We start from the raw sequence: 17,572 nt of genomic DNA, 5'->3' as shown, positions 1-17,572 counted from the left end.
TTCATCTTTTTCTGGAGGATTTACCAATTCAGATAATAAATACTCCAGATTTCTAGTACAGAGAAAAACAAAAGAGGCTTGCAAAATGTAGCATGTCTTTCTCCTTTTTTTTTTTTCTTTGAACTAATATCGAATGCTTTCCAAATGCCAGGTGCTGTCAGACACTCAGGACAAGAGGCTCAATCTTGACAGTGCTCCTGTCTCTGGAGCTTTGTACAATGAGGAAAACAATGTAAAAATTAAGAACCAGCAGCCATATGGAAGCCAAAACACGAAATCTTCACTTTCCAATACCAGGACCCTACCTAGCTGGTAAAAACCGCAAACTCTTCATATCTATTCAGGACTCTCTGTATTCTTTAAGCTGGACCTTTGCTGGGCCCCAGATATAATTAATCTCAATAATTTAATGGATCAAAATTAAAGAGAACCTTTACAGACTTCCAATACAACTCTTATTCTCCAAAAGAGGGCACAGAACATGATACTTTAAGGTGCAGAAACAAAAGTGAAAACACTTCTTTAATTTTTTTTTTGTTTGTTTGTTTGTTTGTTTTTTGAGACAGGGTCTCACTATGTAGTGAGACTGACCTGGAACTCACTATGTAGCTCAGGCTGGTCTTGAACTCCCAGCGATCCTCCTGCCTCAGCCTCCTAAGTGCTGGGATTACAGGAGTGTGCCAACACACCCGGCCGGCTTCTTTACATTTACTTTATCTCATCATTTCTATTTTTTGTAAGAAGCACATAATATATTAGTACAGTGGCAATACACACACGCACATGCACATATAATTTATAAATAAAATACATTAAGAGGGTTTGCTGACCAAAAATAATTCACTGGAAGTGATTGTTAAATATGTTTTGTGACCTTTAAATACATAAATACTGTTCTTCCAGGCAATATCCATCACCAGACTTTTTGGCTAAACGGTTCACTATTCCCAAAGTGCTCCTGCTTCTATACACTCCAACAAAGGAGAATGTCAGTTTCTTACTAAGAGATTCCAAACCAAGGATATGAACTCGGCTTTCCTCATTTTATGACCACAACGGATCTCCCTTTGCTACAGATGGCACTGGGAGCTGGCACATTCTTAACACTGAATTCCTTTCAAAGAGCTCCCCTGAGAGCCAGACCATCAAAAGGGTATAAAGCAGATAAAACGTAAGTATCCTATACTCAAGTCTTCTGTCTTTCAAGTCAAGTTTCCATCCACTAGACTACATTCTCAAATTCTGGCTTAATCCCATTCACATGTAGCTGCTATGTTGTAAAATTCTCCAAAAATGGCATGTCCTGTACTATATGAATAATTGATATGGCATGATAAAATGCTCTAGCTAGAGTATTTTTTTTTTTTAATTCCAAGCTGGGACTCTCTAATGACAGGATCAGACATAAACATAAAAGTAACTAGAAGGAGCTTTTCAAAGGCAGAAAGCCCTTGTATCACTGTTCACATAATAGCCCCAGTCCCAGGGAATGTTCCGTCCAATGGTCTAGACAACAGTGGAAGGCATCAGTACACGATTCAAAAGCCTTACACTACTATCACTTAACAACTGCTGAATGTATAGGTCGTATCTACCAAGATCCAAAACGTGCAACAGTGTTGAAATCCAGACAAAAGTACAAAATTATGATGTGAGGGGCAGTGAATAGGTGCAGCTGCCACAGTTTAGGAGGCAAGGTTACACCTGGCAGCCAGTACTCCCAGTGATCATACACGTCATACACACCTGCCCAGCATCCTGTCCCACTTCTTTGGGAAATGTCCTGATTTCACCTGGAAGAAATACTTTCCCTTATCAGGCTGTGGTGTTGCTTCTGCCTCCAGACATGGAAACAAAAGCTAGGCTTGGAAATCCATCCCCCTAGCAGTAGGGACTGACTCAGGGAGGAGCCTGTGCACAGACAGTCCTCTAGAACTACATTTATGCCTTTGGCTGGACCTATCGAGGTGTGTGTGTGTATGTGTGTGTGTGTGTGTGTGTGTGTGTATATTAGTATATTTAAAATATTTGTATATTAAATATTTGTATATTTGTATATTAAAAATTGTAAAGATGATAAGAAGATAAATCTGGACTTATCTAGATTCATCTGAGAAGAAAGCCAAACTAGCTGAAACAATAACAAAAATTGAAAGAAGGGACAGAAGACTGAGGAGAAAGAAGAACAAATAGGATGTAGTGTTTGGATGGCATTCAACATCTAGATCAAACCATCCCTGAAGTCTTGACAACCCTGGAATAAACCTGATTACTGATTCTCAAAGGTCAATCAAAGGCTAGGGATTTAGCTCAGTGGTGCTGCCACCTGCCTCTCAAGTAAAGGTCCTGAGTTGGATCCCCAGTACCCATAAATAAATAAATAAATAAAAATTTAAAAAGGTCAATTAATCTCTACTTTTGCTTAAGCCAGTTTGATATGCCCTCAAATACCATTGTGATGCTTTAAAAATACCAGCAGTTCTGAAAAAAGATAATCAAGTTTCATCTTAAGATCTGTAATTCAAATAACCTATAGTTCAGTATGCTTTATCTAAAATGCTACAGATTTTGGAATTTTAAATGTCTTTATATTTTGGAGTACTTGCATATACATAAGAAAATATCTTGTAGATGGGACTGAAGACACTTACCATGAAATTCACTTATGTTTCATATACCCCCTGATACTTATAGCCTAAAGGTGATTTTATGTGATATTTTCAGTACACCTATGTTTTGACTATGTTATCACACATGAAGTCAAGCACAGATTTTTCCACTTGTGGCATCATGTCAATGCGCACAGGCTTTAGAGAATTTCAGATTTCAGGTTTTTAGTTAGGGATATTCAATTTGTAATACCCCTTTTCTTATTTACTCCATTTTTATTTTTGGTACACTGCAACCCACAACATTGCCCAGTTTTTCAGGAGCAAAGGTAGCAACATGCCTAAATTTTGCCAATGAGATTTCAACAGTAATGTCATGAGGCACTTTCAGAAAATATCCTTTAAAAGATACTCTGCTTTGAATCTTTTATCGTAATGTCTTCTGTAATCTGTCTGCTTTAGCTGGAGCTCCAGTTGCCTTTGTAGACCATGAAGATGAGGTACAGACTGACGGGTGAGGCTGGGACCATACAGTGGAGCTAATTTCATGGACAGAGATATTTACATGATTTATTCATATGATAAATTTCCCAGAACTTAGATAAAAGAAACATTCATTCAAATAAATTTGGTGTCTCTCGCTTAATACTATACCTCATAAAATCAAGCAACATGACTTTTTGTCAAACAACATGCTTGAATCATCCAGTGACAGAGGACTTCTCCACATTTTCAGGTTTTCAAAAATCGGGATAATCTTACAGTCAGTCAATCTATTTAATACACTTTTCTCCTTTCCCAAGCAATGGCCTTACAATAACAGTGAACAGGAACTCTGGGAAATGCATTTGACACACAAATAGTATAATATCCAGGCTAATCATGGTGCTTCAAAAGCTCACCTGAGATAAAAATTAATATTCAGAACAAAAGGGAGATGGGACTAATTCACTCAATACAAAAGCAGAGGAAGAAACTGATTCACTTAGTGCTCAGGCAAAAATATCTAGACTGTAATAAATAAGAAAATAATCCCTGCATCCCAAACTCCTGGGTTGAAATCCTAGCTCTATCATTCCATGAATATATGACTTGGGCAGGACTTTTTTTTTTAAATCTGCCTAAATCTTGGCTTTCTTATTTGCAAAATGGGAATGGAAAAAATATCTTAGTCATGAAGAAGTTGTAAGAACTAATACAGGTGAGATACTTAGAACAGACTCCATGAACAATATGCACAATGATTAAATTCAATGTCTTAATTCCTGAAATGGCATCCTCTGAACATTTTAGTGTTTTAAAAATAGTGAAAACTGACACTTTTTTTTTTTTAAAGGCACAACTCTAGAATGTTGCTTTCTGTTGCAGGGTTCCTTTGCGTTTCTAGAAGAAAATGCAAAACAACAATTAATTCTTGGTGTGTGCTCTCCTCAAAGACAAGACACGAAAATGTTAATGGGCAACAGCTCAGGGTTCAAGTTTTGTCCAAGATGCTCGCTAAGTATTTCATTCTGACAGCTTATAAGGGAAGCACGTGGCAAATGTTTTAACTAACTAGAAAAAGAAACTCAAAATTAAGAATTAATTTGGGTTTAAGATTCTGGTTTGGTATTACAACTGTCCGCACACTGCATAAGAATGGTGAGTTTGATCTGAAGGTGGTCCCATCCATTAACTTGCTTAAAATCAGTACTAGAAAAAAATTAGTCAATTACAGAGTATGTCCTGTAGGGTATGTATGAATCACAAGTAGCAGACATCATCTCCTCAACTATGATCTGATTTATAAGGCAGAAATTTCTTTAAAAATCTAGCACAATGACATTTAACTACATAATTATATAGACTTTATTCATAAAATAGCATTTTAGGGATAAGTAATTAAGATGTTTCTTATTTTTAAGAATCAAATTCTAAAAATAGCTCTCTTAAATCTAGTATTTTTCCACCATTCTTGCTGTCTTTATAATACCTTCTCAAGCTGCTGAACATAATGCTTCCCTGACTTAATCAAAACCTCTCTCATGACCCAGGAATGTTCAGTAAATAATTATTAAACTCCTGAGGTTGCTTTTGCATAAGTTGATTTGCTTGAATGCCTATTCACTTAGGGACACAGCTTTTAGTATTGCTTTCAGGTCTTATGGCCTTACAGTGAAAGTAAATGTTAAAAGGGTAGGGGAACTGTTATTCACTTTGTATGCCTTCATTTTACTATTCCTTTGAAATTCTACATTTCTATAGGCTATGCAGATGATTCTTATGCCTCAATGTTTTGTTTTCATTTCAAAGAAACTATATACACATGCATATATATGCTACTATATGCAAATGAGTTGTTTAGAATGCAACTGTTACTATTGCACAGACAGAGGGAAATAAAAGAGAGAAACTAAAAATCCGGAGTCTTTACTTGGGGCAGTTTTGACAAATGTTCTTATAAAATATGCTGTTTTTCGGAAGAAAAAATTTTTTTATTTATAACAAAGATGAGCTGCAGTTCATCTTATAATCATAAATCAAGCTCTGCTCTCACTCAGAATTTTCAAGCAGACAAGTTTTCTGTTATTATTAAAGATCAACATTCCATTTTAAATGAGAGGGCAAAGATAATAGGGTAACATTTCAACCCATGCTCCCAAACTCACTGTTACCCTTGTCATGTTCAACCACCAGAGGTTATGGCTGCAGCTGATTAAAGCCACAGTCATAAAGTAAAGCTTTAGCATTTATAATTCCCAAACCTTCCCATCCTCTGTCCTCCCCCTCAAAAGAAAAAAAAAAATCCCTGTTAAGTGTCCCAGGATTATTTCCAGAATAAAACTTCACTTACAGATATAAGCTTTCAAAGGAGCAGGGCATGAACATCTGAAATCTAAGCGCCTCCATCTTTTTCCCTTAAGGTGTTCTGCAAGCCCTTGGCGAAGAGTGAAAGTCAAAGTTAGTCTGGCACTGGCTGTGTCACTAGGGGTGGCTCCTGATAAGGCCTTGGAAACTCCAATCCAAACACAGCTCCATGATAGAACGGAGCCTGGTGTCTGTCTGCAACAGCAGACCTGTTTAATCCAGTACCTACAGTACCTGCAGGACAAAAATGCTGGCTCACACTGCAAAGGGGTCTAACTCCAGGACCTGGGCAGGCAGAAATTCACCCAGCAGCCAGCTGAACACCTGGGGATGCTGATTTAGCCTTCCCTGGCTCAGGGGCCGGTTCAGACTTGCCGGGGTTGCGTGTTATCAGAGAACTTGAAAGGAGAGGTACTTTCACACACTGGTGAGTTTTTAACACTTAATGGGCTCAGACTCTGGGAGAGAGGATGTGGGGTTGCTCCTGTCCCTTCTCATTTGGGAGATCTTGAGCATCAACATACACCTTTATTTTACATCTGTGCACAGGCTTGATAATTGCACAGACCTGCTGCTGACAGGCAGGAGATCCAGCATTCCTCACCAAGAATGTAAAGTAAGGCTGTCCTGGGGAAAGCAAAACACAAGCTGCTTTTAACTGTGAGGACTATCTTTCAGAACACACACATCTTTAGGCTATACATCTGTGTATTCTTAGACTGTCATCCAATTCCATTCTGAATGCACTGATATACAAGAAAAAAACAGCAATCCAAGTTCTCACACACAAAAAAACCCCTTCAAAATGCAAATATAAAAACCACCGTTATCAAATATTTATCCAGCTCCTTCAGACTCAGCACAGCAAAAGTGCCTTACAGAGTTATAAAAATATGTATGCTTCTCCCTACACACAATTCAAAGGTCAGAACAAGGACATCTGACACTGCCTAGCTGTGCACTCTGGGCAATTTCTTCCACCTCTCTGCATCTATGAGTCTATCTCTGAACTAAATGGATGGAAAACAGTGCAGTCTCTGCAAGCTTTAATCCAACATGAATTCCACAGATTACTGAAATTATCTTTCTAAAAGAAACCCTCCAATAATACAAAACACCCAGCTGGGGTCCCAGCCAAACAAATCCGTTCACTCATTCTTTTGTTCAATAAATATGTACAACAACTACTATGTCCCAAACACTTTTCCTGATGAGAAACAGTCCAGGGAGAGACACATATTAAATAATCACCCATGTCCCTAATTATATGTGAGATAACTGCCACAGGAGGTGAAAAACTTAAAGGTAAATGTCAGGAAGGCTTTTCCTCAGGCAGGGACTCTTGAGCTGAGATTCGAATGGGGAGGTAATGGAGTCTTGCACGCCATAGCTGCAGCACCTGAAAGAAAGCTGAGGTGGGAAGCTAGCGGCAAGATCCACTGCACCTTGAGGATAGCGAGGGGAAGTGTGCTGCCAATGAGACCACAGCAGCATCCAGGGCCAGACCGTGGAGGATCTGGTAGGCCAGGGAAACATCTCTAATCTTTGTGCCAAAAGGATTAAGAAACCATTGAGAGGTTGTGTAAATGGTAGAGATGAGCTCAGATGTGAGTTTTTTGAAAGGTCTCTAGCTGCTATGTTGAGAATCAATAGAAGACAGACAGGATTAATTATATATGGGGCTGGTAAAAGGTAATGCTATTCCTGAGGGTTGAGGAGAAGGTGCAAAGCAGAGAGAAGATGATAAAAGTGGAAGATTACTGGCAAAAGCTAATGGTAAGTAGAAAAAAGGGAGGGGAAAAACATCCAGGTCCTTGGTGCAATACTTGTACTCATCAACGGTCACAGAGCACTTTCCACATGTTGGGTATGGTGCTGAGTATTAGGGCGAACAAGACTAAGATGTTCCACCATTTCTCTCAACCTGTCCCTTCAGCCCTCCTCTACTCAGGGTCTAATGTCAACATATCCACATTTAATTCCCACCATCTGCTGATTCTTGGACCTCGTGCAAATTTACTAAACTTTCTGTGCCCCGGTCTCCTCACCTGACAAAGGGGAAAACGTAAGTAATTATCTCAGAAGGTTACTGTTAGAACTCAATGAGAGACATGCACGCAGACCGTGTTCAGAATAGTCTCTGACACACATAAACTCTCAACAGAAAGAACAGCTCATAGGATTATGACTGTGCTTGGCACTGTCCCTAACCCATAAATACTGAGCCATGTACAGAACCAAAAGAAGCTACATGGACAGCATGAAACGAAACAAAACAACAAGAAGGATCATTAAGAATGTGAAGAATCAAGGTAAAGAGAGAGGACTAGAGTACTGAATCAAGATCTTTGACACACTACATTTTAAAAGATTAAGCCAGACTCTCTCCCATCTCAGGCACTACTTGAGGCTACATTAAGTTCCAAACACCCCAACTGACTTTTAGAACTGAAACCATGATTATGATTTGTTATATGCTTGCACATGGGGCAATCTATGCCCTCAATGAGCTGCAGAAGGCTCACTGTGGAAGTGGTGTCAACCTTTTGGCATAGCGTGGCACCAAATGCTCCCTTGACGTGTTCAGCCAGTGACACTGCCTGACTTTTTATCCTGGACAATCCACTACCCTAAGAAAGATTCCCACTGCCTATTTACATAAATGTTTAAATAAATTACGTTTTAGGGACATGTGTTCAATTTATTAGTGGTCCTTCAGAAAGACCGAGATGACCTTAGCGTTCTCAAGGACTCTTTGGACACAGCAATGACATATCACCATGAAACTGACTAAATTTTGACTTGTGTACATCTGACACCATCTACAAAGTTCATGAAATGTATGTTTCCTACATGCCAAAACATTACCCCCAAAATCACAACCCAAATATTTTTTGAGTGCCAGTAACCATGTCTGTTTATTTTACCATTGCATCTGTATTAGAATAAGTAGTACAGAGCTTAATGTTTAATAAATATCTTTAAAATGAATCGATCTATATGTAAGCAACTCTACTGCACACATTCGTACTAGACAGATATATATCCTGAGTTTGTATCCATATATATAGATGCATATGAATAAATGTGCACACACATGCAGGTGTCCCTTCACACACACACACATACACACACACACACACATACTCTAAATCTAAACACAAACTAAGAATTAGAAAATGGGGACTCCAATAACATTAAAAGCCTAAATACAGAAAGCAGAATATAAATACTAAATGTACTCCAGTACCTTTCCAATCTTAATCTCTTGTCCTAAATTACAGCAGATCAAAATTCTTATGGACCCTTTAAAGGTTGAACTTCAACGAACTTTTGAAATGGAAATAAAGTTTTTGTAAATAGGGAAGGGAGGAGGGGGTGAGGGAGGGCAAGGTATGGGGAAAAATGAGAACCAAGATCTGTCATGTAAAGGTACAAGCTCCCAGTGATGAATGTAACTGCACTGTATACCTAAAATGTATCAATAAACTCAATGAGGAAAAAAAATAAAAATAAAGGTTGAACTTTAAACTAAAATGGGATTTAAAAAAATCAACTCTTTCTAGGTAAGCTAAACTGGGATTTAGGATCTTTTCAGAAGGAAAAATTCAATCATGTTTTGAAGGGGTTAAAGAAGAAATAAGTTCTTACTATCCTGCCCAAAATGAAGCTGGAAAAAAAAGTAAAGCTGCTGTTTTATTACAGCTCAAAGTTATTATTTTATTGGGTATGAAATATGTTATTACTCCTGTTGCCAAAATACAGAATTTTCTTATAGTTTTTCTTATGACAGTCATTCTTTTTGGTAAACTCCTAGCTCCATTCATGGTTAACACTGAGCACTGACTGTGTATCAAGCACTCTAGTGACCCCTTAGAAGCTTCGCCCCATCTTAGAATGCTGCGTTCTGATCCTGCCCAATGGCTGGCTGACCTGTATTCGTATCCAAATGACCTGGGGAACTTCTCCTTACCCATCCCCTTAAAACAAAAAGAGGAAATTCTAAAAGAAACAATATGAAAGATCTAAGTCCAAACAAACAGAAGACTCTTCAGGGCTACAAGCTGGAATTCTGTAACTTAGAAAAGATTTCCTAAGGTTCTAGTGTGGAAACCAACTAAAATGTAACATGTGGTAATACTGACACAGTACACATGATGTATTCTCCGTAAACTCTTTGTGAGTGGCAGGAAAATACTCGAGAATACAAACTCCATGTATTTCTTGAACAAGGAGGCTGTACAGTTCAACGCTTTACAGTATCCATTTGGAGTCACTGTGGACCTGCTATGAATGATTCGTGGATGCCTCAAATGAAGAGGACCAGGAAAGTGGTGATGGATCTCAAAACACACTCTCAACAGCAGCAAGCAGCCCTCTTCTCTACGCGCACCTTCATGCTCACACTGTGGAAAAAGTGAGATGCTGCAAAAGGCCCTTCATACAGCAATTATTGATTTGTTCCACCTGAGGCAACCACTGTTCTCCCGGCCATGAGGAAGGCAAAGGCGGAGGAGAAGCAATAGGCTCTGCTTCCTGGGGCTCACATCCAGGAGACCCAGATTCTCCTGCACACACCACAGTGAGAGCAGCAGGGAGGTCAGGAGTCTGGAACCCTTCTCCCCAGCTCCTCTGCAGATGCGGTGCTGCTGGTCTCACACGTGCTCTTCAGGCAGGACTTTCCTGACCGTCCTTCCCACATCGGAACAATCTTTCTCCTCCCCACCTCTTTTTTTTTTTTGGAACCAGGGATCAAACTCGGGTCCTTGTGCTTGTGAGGCAGGCCACCGAACCGCTAAGCTAAATCCCCGGCCCAAAGTGTATCTTTCTTTAATAGCACTTAACGCCACACACAATCATTTTATGTGCTTATTTTACTGTATTTTGTCTTTGGAGGGCAGGGTCCTTTCTTATTCTTTTATTCTCAGTGTCTGGCATATAGTAAGTGGTCAATAAATATTTCTATCATGAGAGGAGGGATGTCAGGAAGATGAATGCATGTGTAGCAAAAAAAAAAAAAAAGATTAAGGAAGGGTCTCAGGTGTATCACTTAAGGATGGCATTAAATTAGGAAAGTCAATGGATATAAATGGGTGGCACAATTGTATACTTTGTGTGAGTGGGTGTGTGTGTATATACTGGGGCTCAAACTCCAGACCTTGAGAGCCAGGAGGGTGGCAGAACCACTGAGCTAAATCCCCGGCCCACTACTGTATACTTTTCATTGGAAGCTTTTAAGTGGCTGAGCACAATTCACTTGTATGAACAAAGTATTTGGATACAAAGTTACAAGGAACTGATCCAGCAATTCTAATCTGAAACCATCCAAGCATGACTAAAGGGAATTTTTAATGACTATCTATCTGCAGAAATAACTGTTCAGTACCACTCACTCCTGTCTATCTTGCTCATCTGTTTCTTTTTTTTTTTTTTTCTTACCACAATCATCTCTCTGTCACAGTGATATCAGGGCAACCTCTGAAAGACAGCTCATTGTACCTGGCACCCGGAGTAGCCCTCCAAGGCTGACAAATACACAGGAGACTAAGGCGACCCCAGGGAAAAGTGGTTTAGAAGTACACCAACAGTACTAAGGAACTGTTTAGATACTTATGCAAATATCCAGAAAGAAAAATTAAAATATTTCAAAACCTTTTAGAAAAACCTGTCCCGAGAACAAAAACGAAATCTACAAGGAGGTACCTTGAATTCTGTCTGAAGTGAATGTTTATACAATTAATGAAGGCAGAAATGTATAACATATTAGCTTGGCTTTTTCCTTTAACATAATAATCAATTCAATGGCTTAATCCCCCCACTTGAGGTCTTTAATATTCTCTCTCAGGGTTCACTTCAAAAGAAATATGTATTCCCATAGTAAAGGTGATTCAGAGGTCTTGCACTGTTATTAATAAAAGGCAACTGGTGTCATAATAAGCAGACCACAATCCGCAGTACAAGCCAAGCGCTTGAGACAAGGAAAAGCTGGGAGGGAAACACTGAAGAGATTATGCTACTTTGATAATCTCTTTCAATGAGAAATTCAGGGGCAAAATGCTTTACTTTCCTTATCAAGGTAAACAAACACAAAAAGATAAGTTTGTTACCAGTGTGGGAGTCAAAATGATCTTACAATAAATAAAATCTCCTACTTCAGTACCTTAAAAATCAGACCCCTCTTTTATTGATAGTCACTTTAGAGAAATAATAATAAAAACTAAACAGCAAATAAGAATACAAGACATCTGCCTATATGTTAAGAGTATTCAGGATTGAAAGAGAAAAGTGCACCATCATCATTACTGACCAGAACACCAGTTCCTTCTTTCAAACGGAAGCCAAGATATTACAACATTTTAAAACAAATGTTCAGCAATCAGGAGTAGCCTCTGTGGCTACTCAGCTCAGGTCATGGCTTCTAAGGGTGGTGAATCTTTCTTTCCCCTGTTCTCATCTCTAACATTAATGGCAAAAAGCAAACAAACAAACAAACGAACCAACAGTCTTTTATGATCCAAAGAAGAGATGGAGAGAAGGAAAAAGATGATATTTTGTCAGCTAGATTTTATACTCTATTTATTAAAGACAGTCATTCACCAAATAATGAGGAGCCTTGAAAATTGCCTGTGGTCCTTCAAGATCTTAACAAAGGTGAAAGATTCCTATAGTCTAGAGATTGCATAGCCATGGTAACATCATGTATGTGGTGACGCTGGTGCAAAAACACCTACTGCACTGCCAGTCATATAAAAGAATAGCACGTACATTTATGTACAGTCCATGATACTTGACAGCAATAATGAACAACTATGGCACTGGTTTATGTATTTACCATATCATACCACACTTTTTAACTATTATCTTAGAATGTCCCCTTCATCATAAAAAGAATTTTACTACAAAGCAATACATCATGCTACACTGGCTGGAGTCTCAAACATCTTCTGTTTACTTCTTCTCTTGATGGTAGTAAGAGGCCACCTCTAGTATGTCTCACCTAGATCTACAGAAGTGGGCTTTGTGGTGAAATCGCCCAAGAACATGTTTCTCAGAATATACCCCCATTGCCAAGCTATGCTTAACTGTCTTTGTATTCCGAAACGTGAGCTAAAGGTAGACATGGACTGTCTCTTGCAGATCACTATGTCACTGTGGAAGGTGGTGTGAAAACATCAGCTTACACAAGATGTGCTAAAGATCTGGGGCCCAGGATTCAATTCACAAGCGGCAAACCTTAGTCTCTTTTATAAATTCACAAGTAACTGTTTTGTCTCTCCAGATATGGACTGCTCCCCTTTTCCAACTGGGTCTGCATACTGGGTAAGACATGTGCATCTCAGAATTGCATGGATAACATGGGGTATTAGTATTACCAATTTCATAGATCCATATGGTGAATAAACAAGGTAACAGCTGAGAAGTACTTAGCACAGTGCTTGAAAAATGTCACCCAACCCATGTTATGTAAGAAACAAGGACTCTATTTCAGAACATTTTTAGGTAATACAATGTCAGCCTTTATTGTTGCAAAGAACTTTGAGTTCTGGAGCAAACAAAAATTCTTATCCTTATCCGGAGACAACTAATGTTAGGAAGCTTTTAAAACTTGATAACTGAAGAGGTTTACAGATTGAAAAATATATATTAGTTCCAATAAAGTCTAGATAAATTTGTGAAAATATATTAGTAATGAATAAGCAAAGTCTGAAATAATGGTGGTTACTCATAAGTTCAGATGGTGAACAATGCCTTTCAACTGTACTTTTCAGTGGCTGACTTAGCTGCAAACAAAATCCCAGCACAAGGAAACATCTTCTCTGGCTCATTGTGTCAACTCTGTTTTTGATTTTTATATTTACCAAATATATAAACATACTGTGAGGATTGAGCAAGAAGTCATGTATTTAAATAAGCAAAACTAGAACAAATCAAACCTCTTTGAGCTCAGTAAATCACCTTATGCTAAATCTGCATTAATAAAGTCTTCCCAAATGTTTGAAGCATCTCAAACTTGCTCTTGTACTAATGACATCCTGTTTCAGTGAGGCTGAGCAAACAGGATTTAAAAATAAGAAAAATAATATTTGCAGAAAAACTCTTCCTGTTTGTTGATTAAATCCAATCAATCATAATAAACTCAATACACATTAGCTCTCTGTATCTAATTCACACGCAAGGGAGTCATGCCTATAATCAAAGGGTATATTTATATCAAGGGGAAAAGTTAAAATTACCAATATATTAAATCAATAGCCTATGTCATTTTAAGTAATACTGACAGGAAGTGACAATAAAGAAAAACTGAATCTTTGCTTTAAATAGTAAGTCCTGTGTCCTCAAAAATGTAACACCTTGCAATGCTGCCAAATTTTCGTGTTAACATCTTTTGAGTATATAAAAAAAGTAACTTCTAGATATTACAGGCCAGAGTGGTAATACGGATAGAATAAGCATTCTGATTCAAGCTTATCTGCTTGTAATTTAATGGTGTATCTTAAATGATGTGAACAAAGCCATAAATAAAAGAAGTGATATGTACTTGTTAATATTCATTCCATATAAATATGTATTAAGTATCTATTGTAGCACGGGGACTGTTTGATATGCTTAACATACATCCATGATATATAATGCACCTCAGATTCTTTTTTTTTTTTTTTTTTTTAAGCATTATTAAATCAATAGCCTATGTCATTTTAAGTAATACTGACAGGAAGTGACAATAAAGAAAAACTGAATCTTTGCTTTAAATAGTAAGTCCTGTGTCCTCAAAAATGTAACACCTTGCAATGCTGCCAAATTTTCGTGTTAACATCTTTTGAGTATATAAAAAAAGTAACTTCTAGATATTACAGGCCAGAGTGGTAATACGGATAGAATAAGCATTCTGATTCAAGCTTATCTGCTTGTAATTTAATGGTGTATCTTAAATGATGTGAACAAAGCCATAAATAAAAGAAGTGATATGTACTTGTTAATATTCATTCCATATAAATATGTATTAAGTATCTATTGTAGCACGGGGACTGTTTGATATGCTTAACATACATCCATGATATATAATGCACCTCAGATTCTTTTTTTTTTTTTTCTTTTTTAAGCAGTACTAATGATCGGATTTAGGGCCATCACTCTGATACCACCTTTATCGAGACAGGGACCCACTAAAGCACTAAGTTGCCCAGGCTGAGCTCAAACTTGAGATCCTTCCACCTCAGCCTCTGAGTGCTGGGGTTACATGCACCATGTCTGGCCAGACCTCAGATTCTTAAAAGGTATGTTTTGGAGTAACGCTGAATGCCCAAATCATTTATTAATTTAAATAGACAACTTGCAAATTGCATATATTTGTAATTTTTAAACACAACCCACAATGATATATTCTTATTTAAAAAGGATGTTTGGTTCCTAATACTAGGTCAGGGATAACTACATTTTCATTATTTAGTGTGTCAACAGGAAATTTAGAAATTTGAAAAAACAATGAGATCATGTCTATGCCTCATTTTAAAAAGGGGGCAGGAGGACAGAAGAGACATAGAAAATCATCTCATTGACACATCGATAACTGTACCTTATATTTGCATATCACACTTCACAATTATTTACTTGTTTATTTAAATAAAGAAACTGAGGAGCAAAAAGTGAGGTCACTTCCTCCTTCACTTCCTCCAAGTGAAGATATTAATAAGTCACTGATCTGGAGTTTGCAAGTCCAAAACCCACAATCTTCTGAGTATGGCTGTGTGATTTAAGTTTGTGTAAAGCTACCCAACAATCACAGGAGCAATTCTAAAATCAGAATCTTGGCGTCTCTCTCCTGCCTACACCCCACACTCCATACTAGATTCTGAATTCCATGAAGATAAGAACTATCTCAGTTTAGCTCACTTCATTCTTAACCACGTACAATTCCACAGAGAAGACATTCAATAATTATCTATCAGTGAGTTAAGTGATTAGTTAAGTGATTAGTTAACTAACCCTGGAGCATTGTAGAGCCACCTCTGACCATGATCTGACATTGAAAAACAAAAACAAAAAGAATAAAACCAATTTTCTCAAATATTTATACCTAGCGTGAGTTAAATCAATGACATCTACCTAAAAAGAAACACCGTTTGTCCTTAAATAACTTAATCTGGTTATAAAAGAGACTAAATAAATGTGAAATTATAAGGAAGGAAAAAATACAACCTAACACACATCAGCACAATTTATACTTGTCAATGGGAGAAGTAAGAAGATTCTCAGAAAACAGTTACTCAAAAAGGGATTTCTAGAGGAAAGACGGTCTTTAGAATTTTGGGGAAAAATGACAGATTTCCTTCGGCAAAGACAGTGAATTCTGAACAGTTTCCCAAAGCATGGGATTCAAGATGATTTCAAATCACGACGCCCAGACTCCACGTTAAATAACCATGGAGTCACACAGTGAAAAGAGCCCTTTCACATTTCTTTCATCTCAGGAAAAAGTCTCTGATGCTGCTAAATTTTTAATCTCTCAACACTTGCCCTTTGTTTAAAAAAAAAAAAAAAAAAGACTCCGATCTCTGACTCTGGCTGCTCCAGACAATATATACCTTGCAAGAATCTAACCATTTTCTTTCAACTTCATTATACGTGGTTTCCACGGATTATAACATTTCCTCTAAAATATGTTTAATAATTTAAGTTTTATGTACTATCTGGGAGCAAAAGTAATGAAGTTTATATGAAAATGGCTAACATTTGGGAAAATATTGATTAAGACAAATACTGTGTGAGAGTCCTTCAATGGAAACAAGACTAAACAGACCTCAGAAAGAGTGGCTTACTCTAATGTAGTGAGACACCAACAGCTAAAAATAATTTCAGTCTGATAAAATAAAACCATGTAGAGGTCTGAAATCATAGTAAGAGGGCTGAGCCCTAATCTCTCACTAGCTGTGTGAAATGAGCAGGACTCTCAGATATGATTCCACACAGAAGTGGGGACCTGGCGAGAAAGGACCGCAAATCTCACAATGGAAGTGACATGCCACGTTTGCTGACAGTGCCTGTAAACACGACGTCAATCCAGAAAAGAAGGCAAGCCTGTTAGAATGAAATGTCAGGCATGCCTGAGGTGGAGGTTTTAATCTCTGAAAACCTCTCCTCCTGGGCTGTGAAGGTCACTGCTTCTGAGGCACAAATTAAGCCAATAGTACTGTTTTATTTTTGACTGATTTCTTCTAATTTTGTGATGAAGTAGCAGAAGAGATTCCCAGTGCAGATTTTTTCTCCCAGTCACATATTTCTTTCATACACTAGATGGAGCCAACTCTATAATGCTTTGGAATTTGTATCCAGATTTTGTGTTGTACTTGAAGAGAAAATATCCATACACAAAGTTATAGGAAAGGCGTGTACTCCTTAAATATGTTTTAACTCAAATGGGTTGAAATTTTATTTTAAAGGTCAGAAAGTCCCATAATTTTATCATTCTGCCTATTTTCTATAACTCGTAAGCCCAAATTATTACCAAAGTATCAATAATGCGTACATAAAATGTATTTCAAATATGTACAAGTTATAATTCGGTGGCGTTCTGAACTGTGATTTATTAGCATGTATTAATCACAGATTTTAAGATGACAATTCTAAATAAACATGCTTCCCCCTCCCAAGGCAGAAGTGGTGGTAATTCATACAAGGAGCATAGTCATCTCGTGAGACCTATGGAGGAAAGATCGCCTCTAGGCTCAGAATGGGGTTGGGAGAGTTGCACACAGTTAGATGGCAGGCCCGCAGTCCATGAGAGCAAATGGAGAGCCCTGGCACAGGGAGAGGCTGTTAAGGCACTTGAACAAGAGAGGGCTGATCTTGAGGATCAGGCAAAATCTACCACCAAAGACAAAAGACAGTACCAGCGTTCACCTGGGGCTGGGGTGGGCAGCAGGAAAGTGAAAGGAAACTTACAGCCATGGGTAAGGAAGGTCCAGAGCAGGGATTCGTAACCAGGGACCACGTGACAATGCCTTTTTACATGAGGGAGGTAGATGTTGCTGTAATCTAGTGGGCAGAGGCCAAGCATGCTGTTAACCATTCCTCAATGCACAGGACAGCCTCCCAAGCAAGAATGGTTGAACCCATTA

General features: G+C 38.1%; 1 protein-coding gene across 5 annotated transcripts in view; it reads right to left on the bottom strand.

The window, feature by feature from the left end:
* Mitf (melanocyte inducing transcription factor) overlaps nt 1-17,572 on the bottom strand; it is a 196,981-nt gene that overhangs the window by 83,727 nt on the left and 95,682 nt on the right. For 2 of the 5 annotated variants that reach the window (XM_019209338.2, XM_010636079.3), the window contains exon 1: nt 5,443-5,523. The exons of the other annotated variants lie outside the window; for them this stretch is intronic. In XM_019209338.2, the coding sequence (XP_019064883.1) occupies nt 5,443-5,498 (56 nt within the window). In that variant the 5' untranslated portion in view covers nt 5,499-5,523. Of the gene's footprint in view, nt 1-5,442; nt 5,524-17,572 lie in introns of those variants that run through there. 5 annotated transcript variants of the gene reach the window in all.

This window comes from Fukomys damarensis, unplaced genomic scaffold (assembly GCF_012274545.1).
Source record: "Fukomys damarensis isolate Sample0158 unplaced genomic scaffold, DMR_v1.0_HiC HiC_scaffold_28, whole genome shotgun sequence".
Lineage (NCBI taxonomy): Eukaryota > Metazoa > Chordata > Mammalia > Rodentia > Bathyergidae > Fukomys > Fukomys damarensis.
Note: the sequence above shows the minus strand (reverse complement) of the source record. Positions and strands in the feature narration are given on the sequence as shown.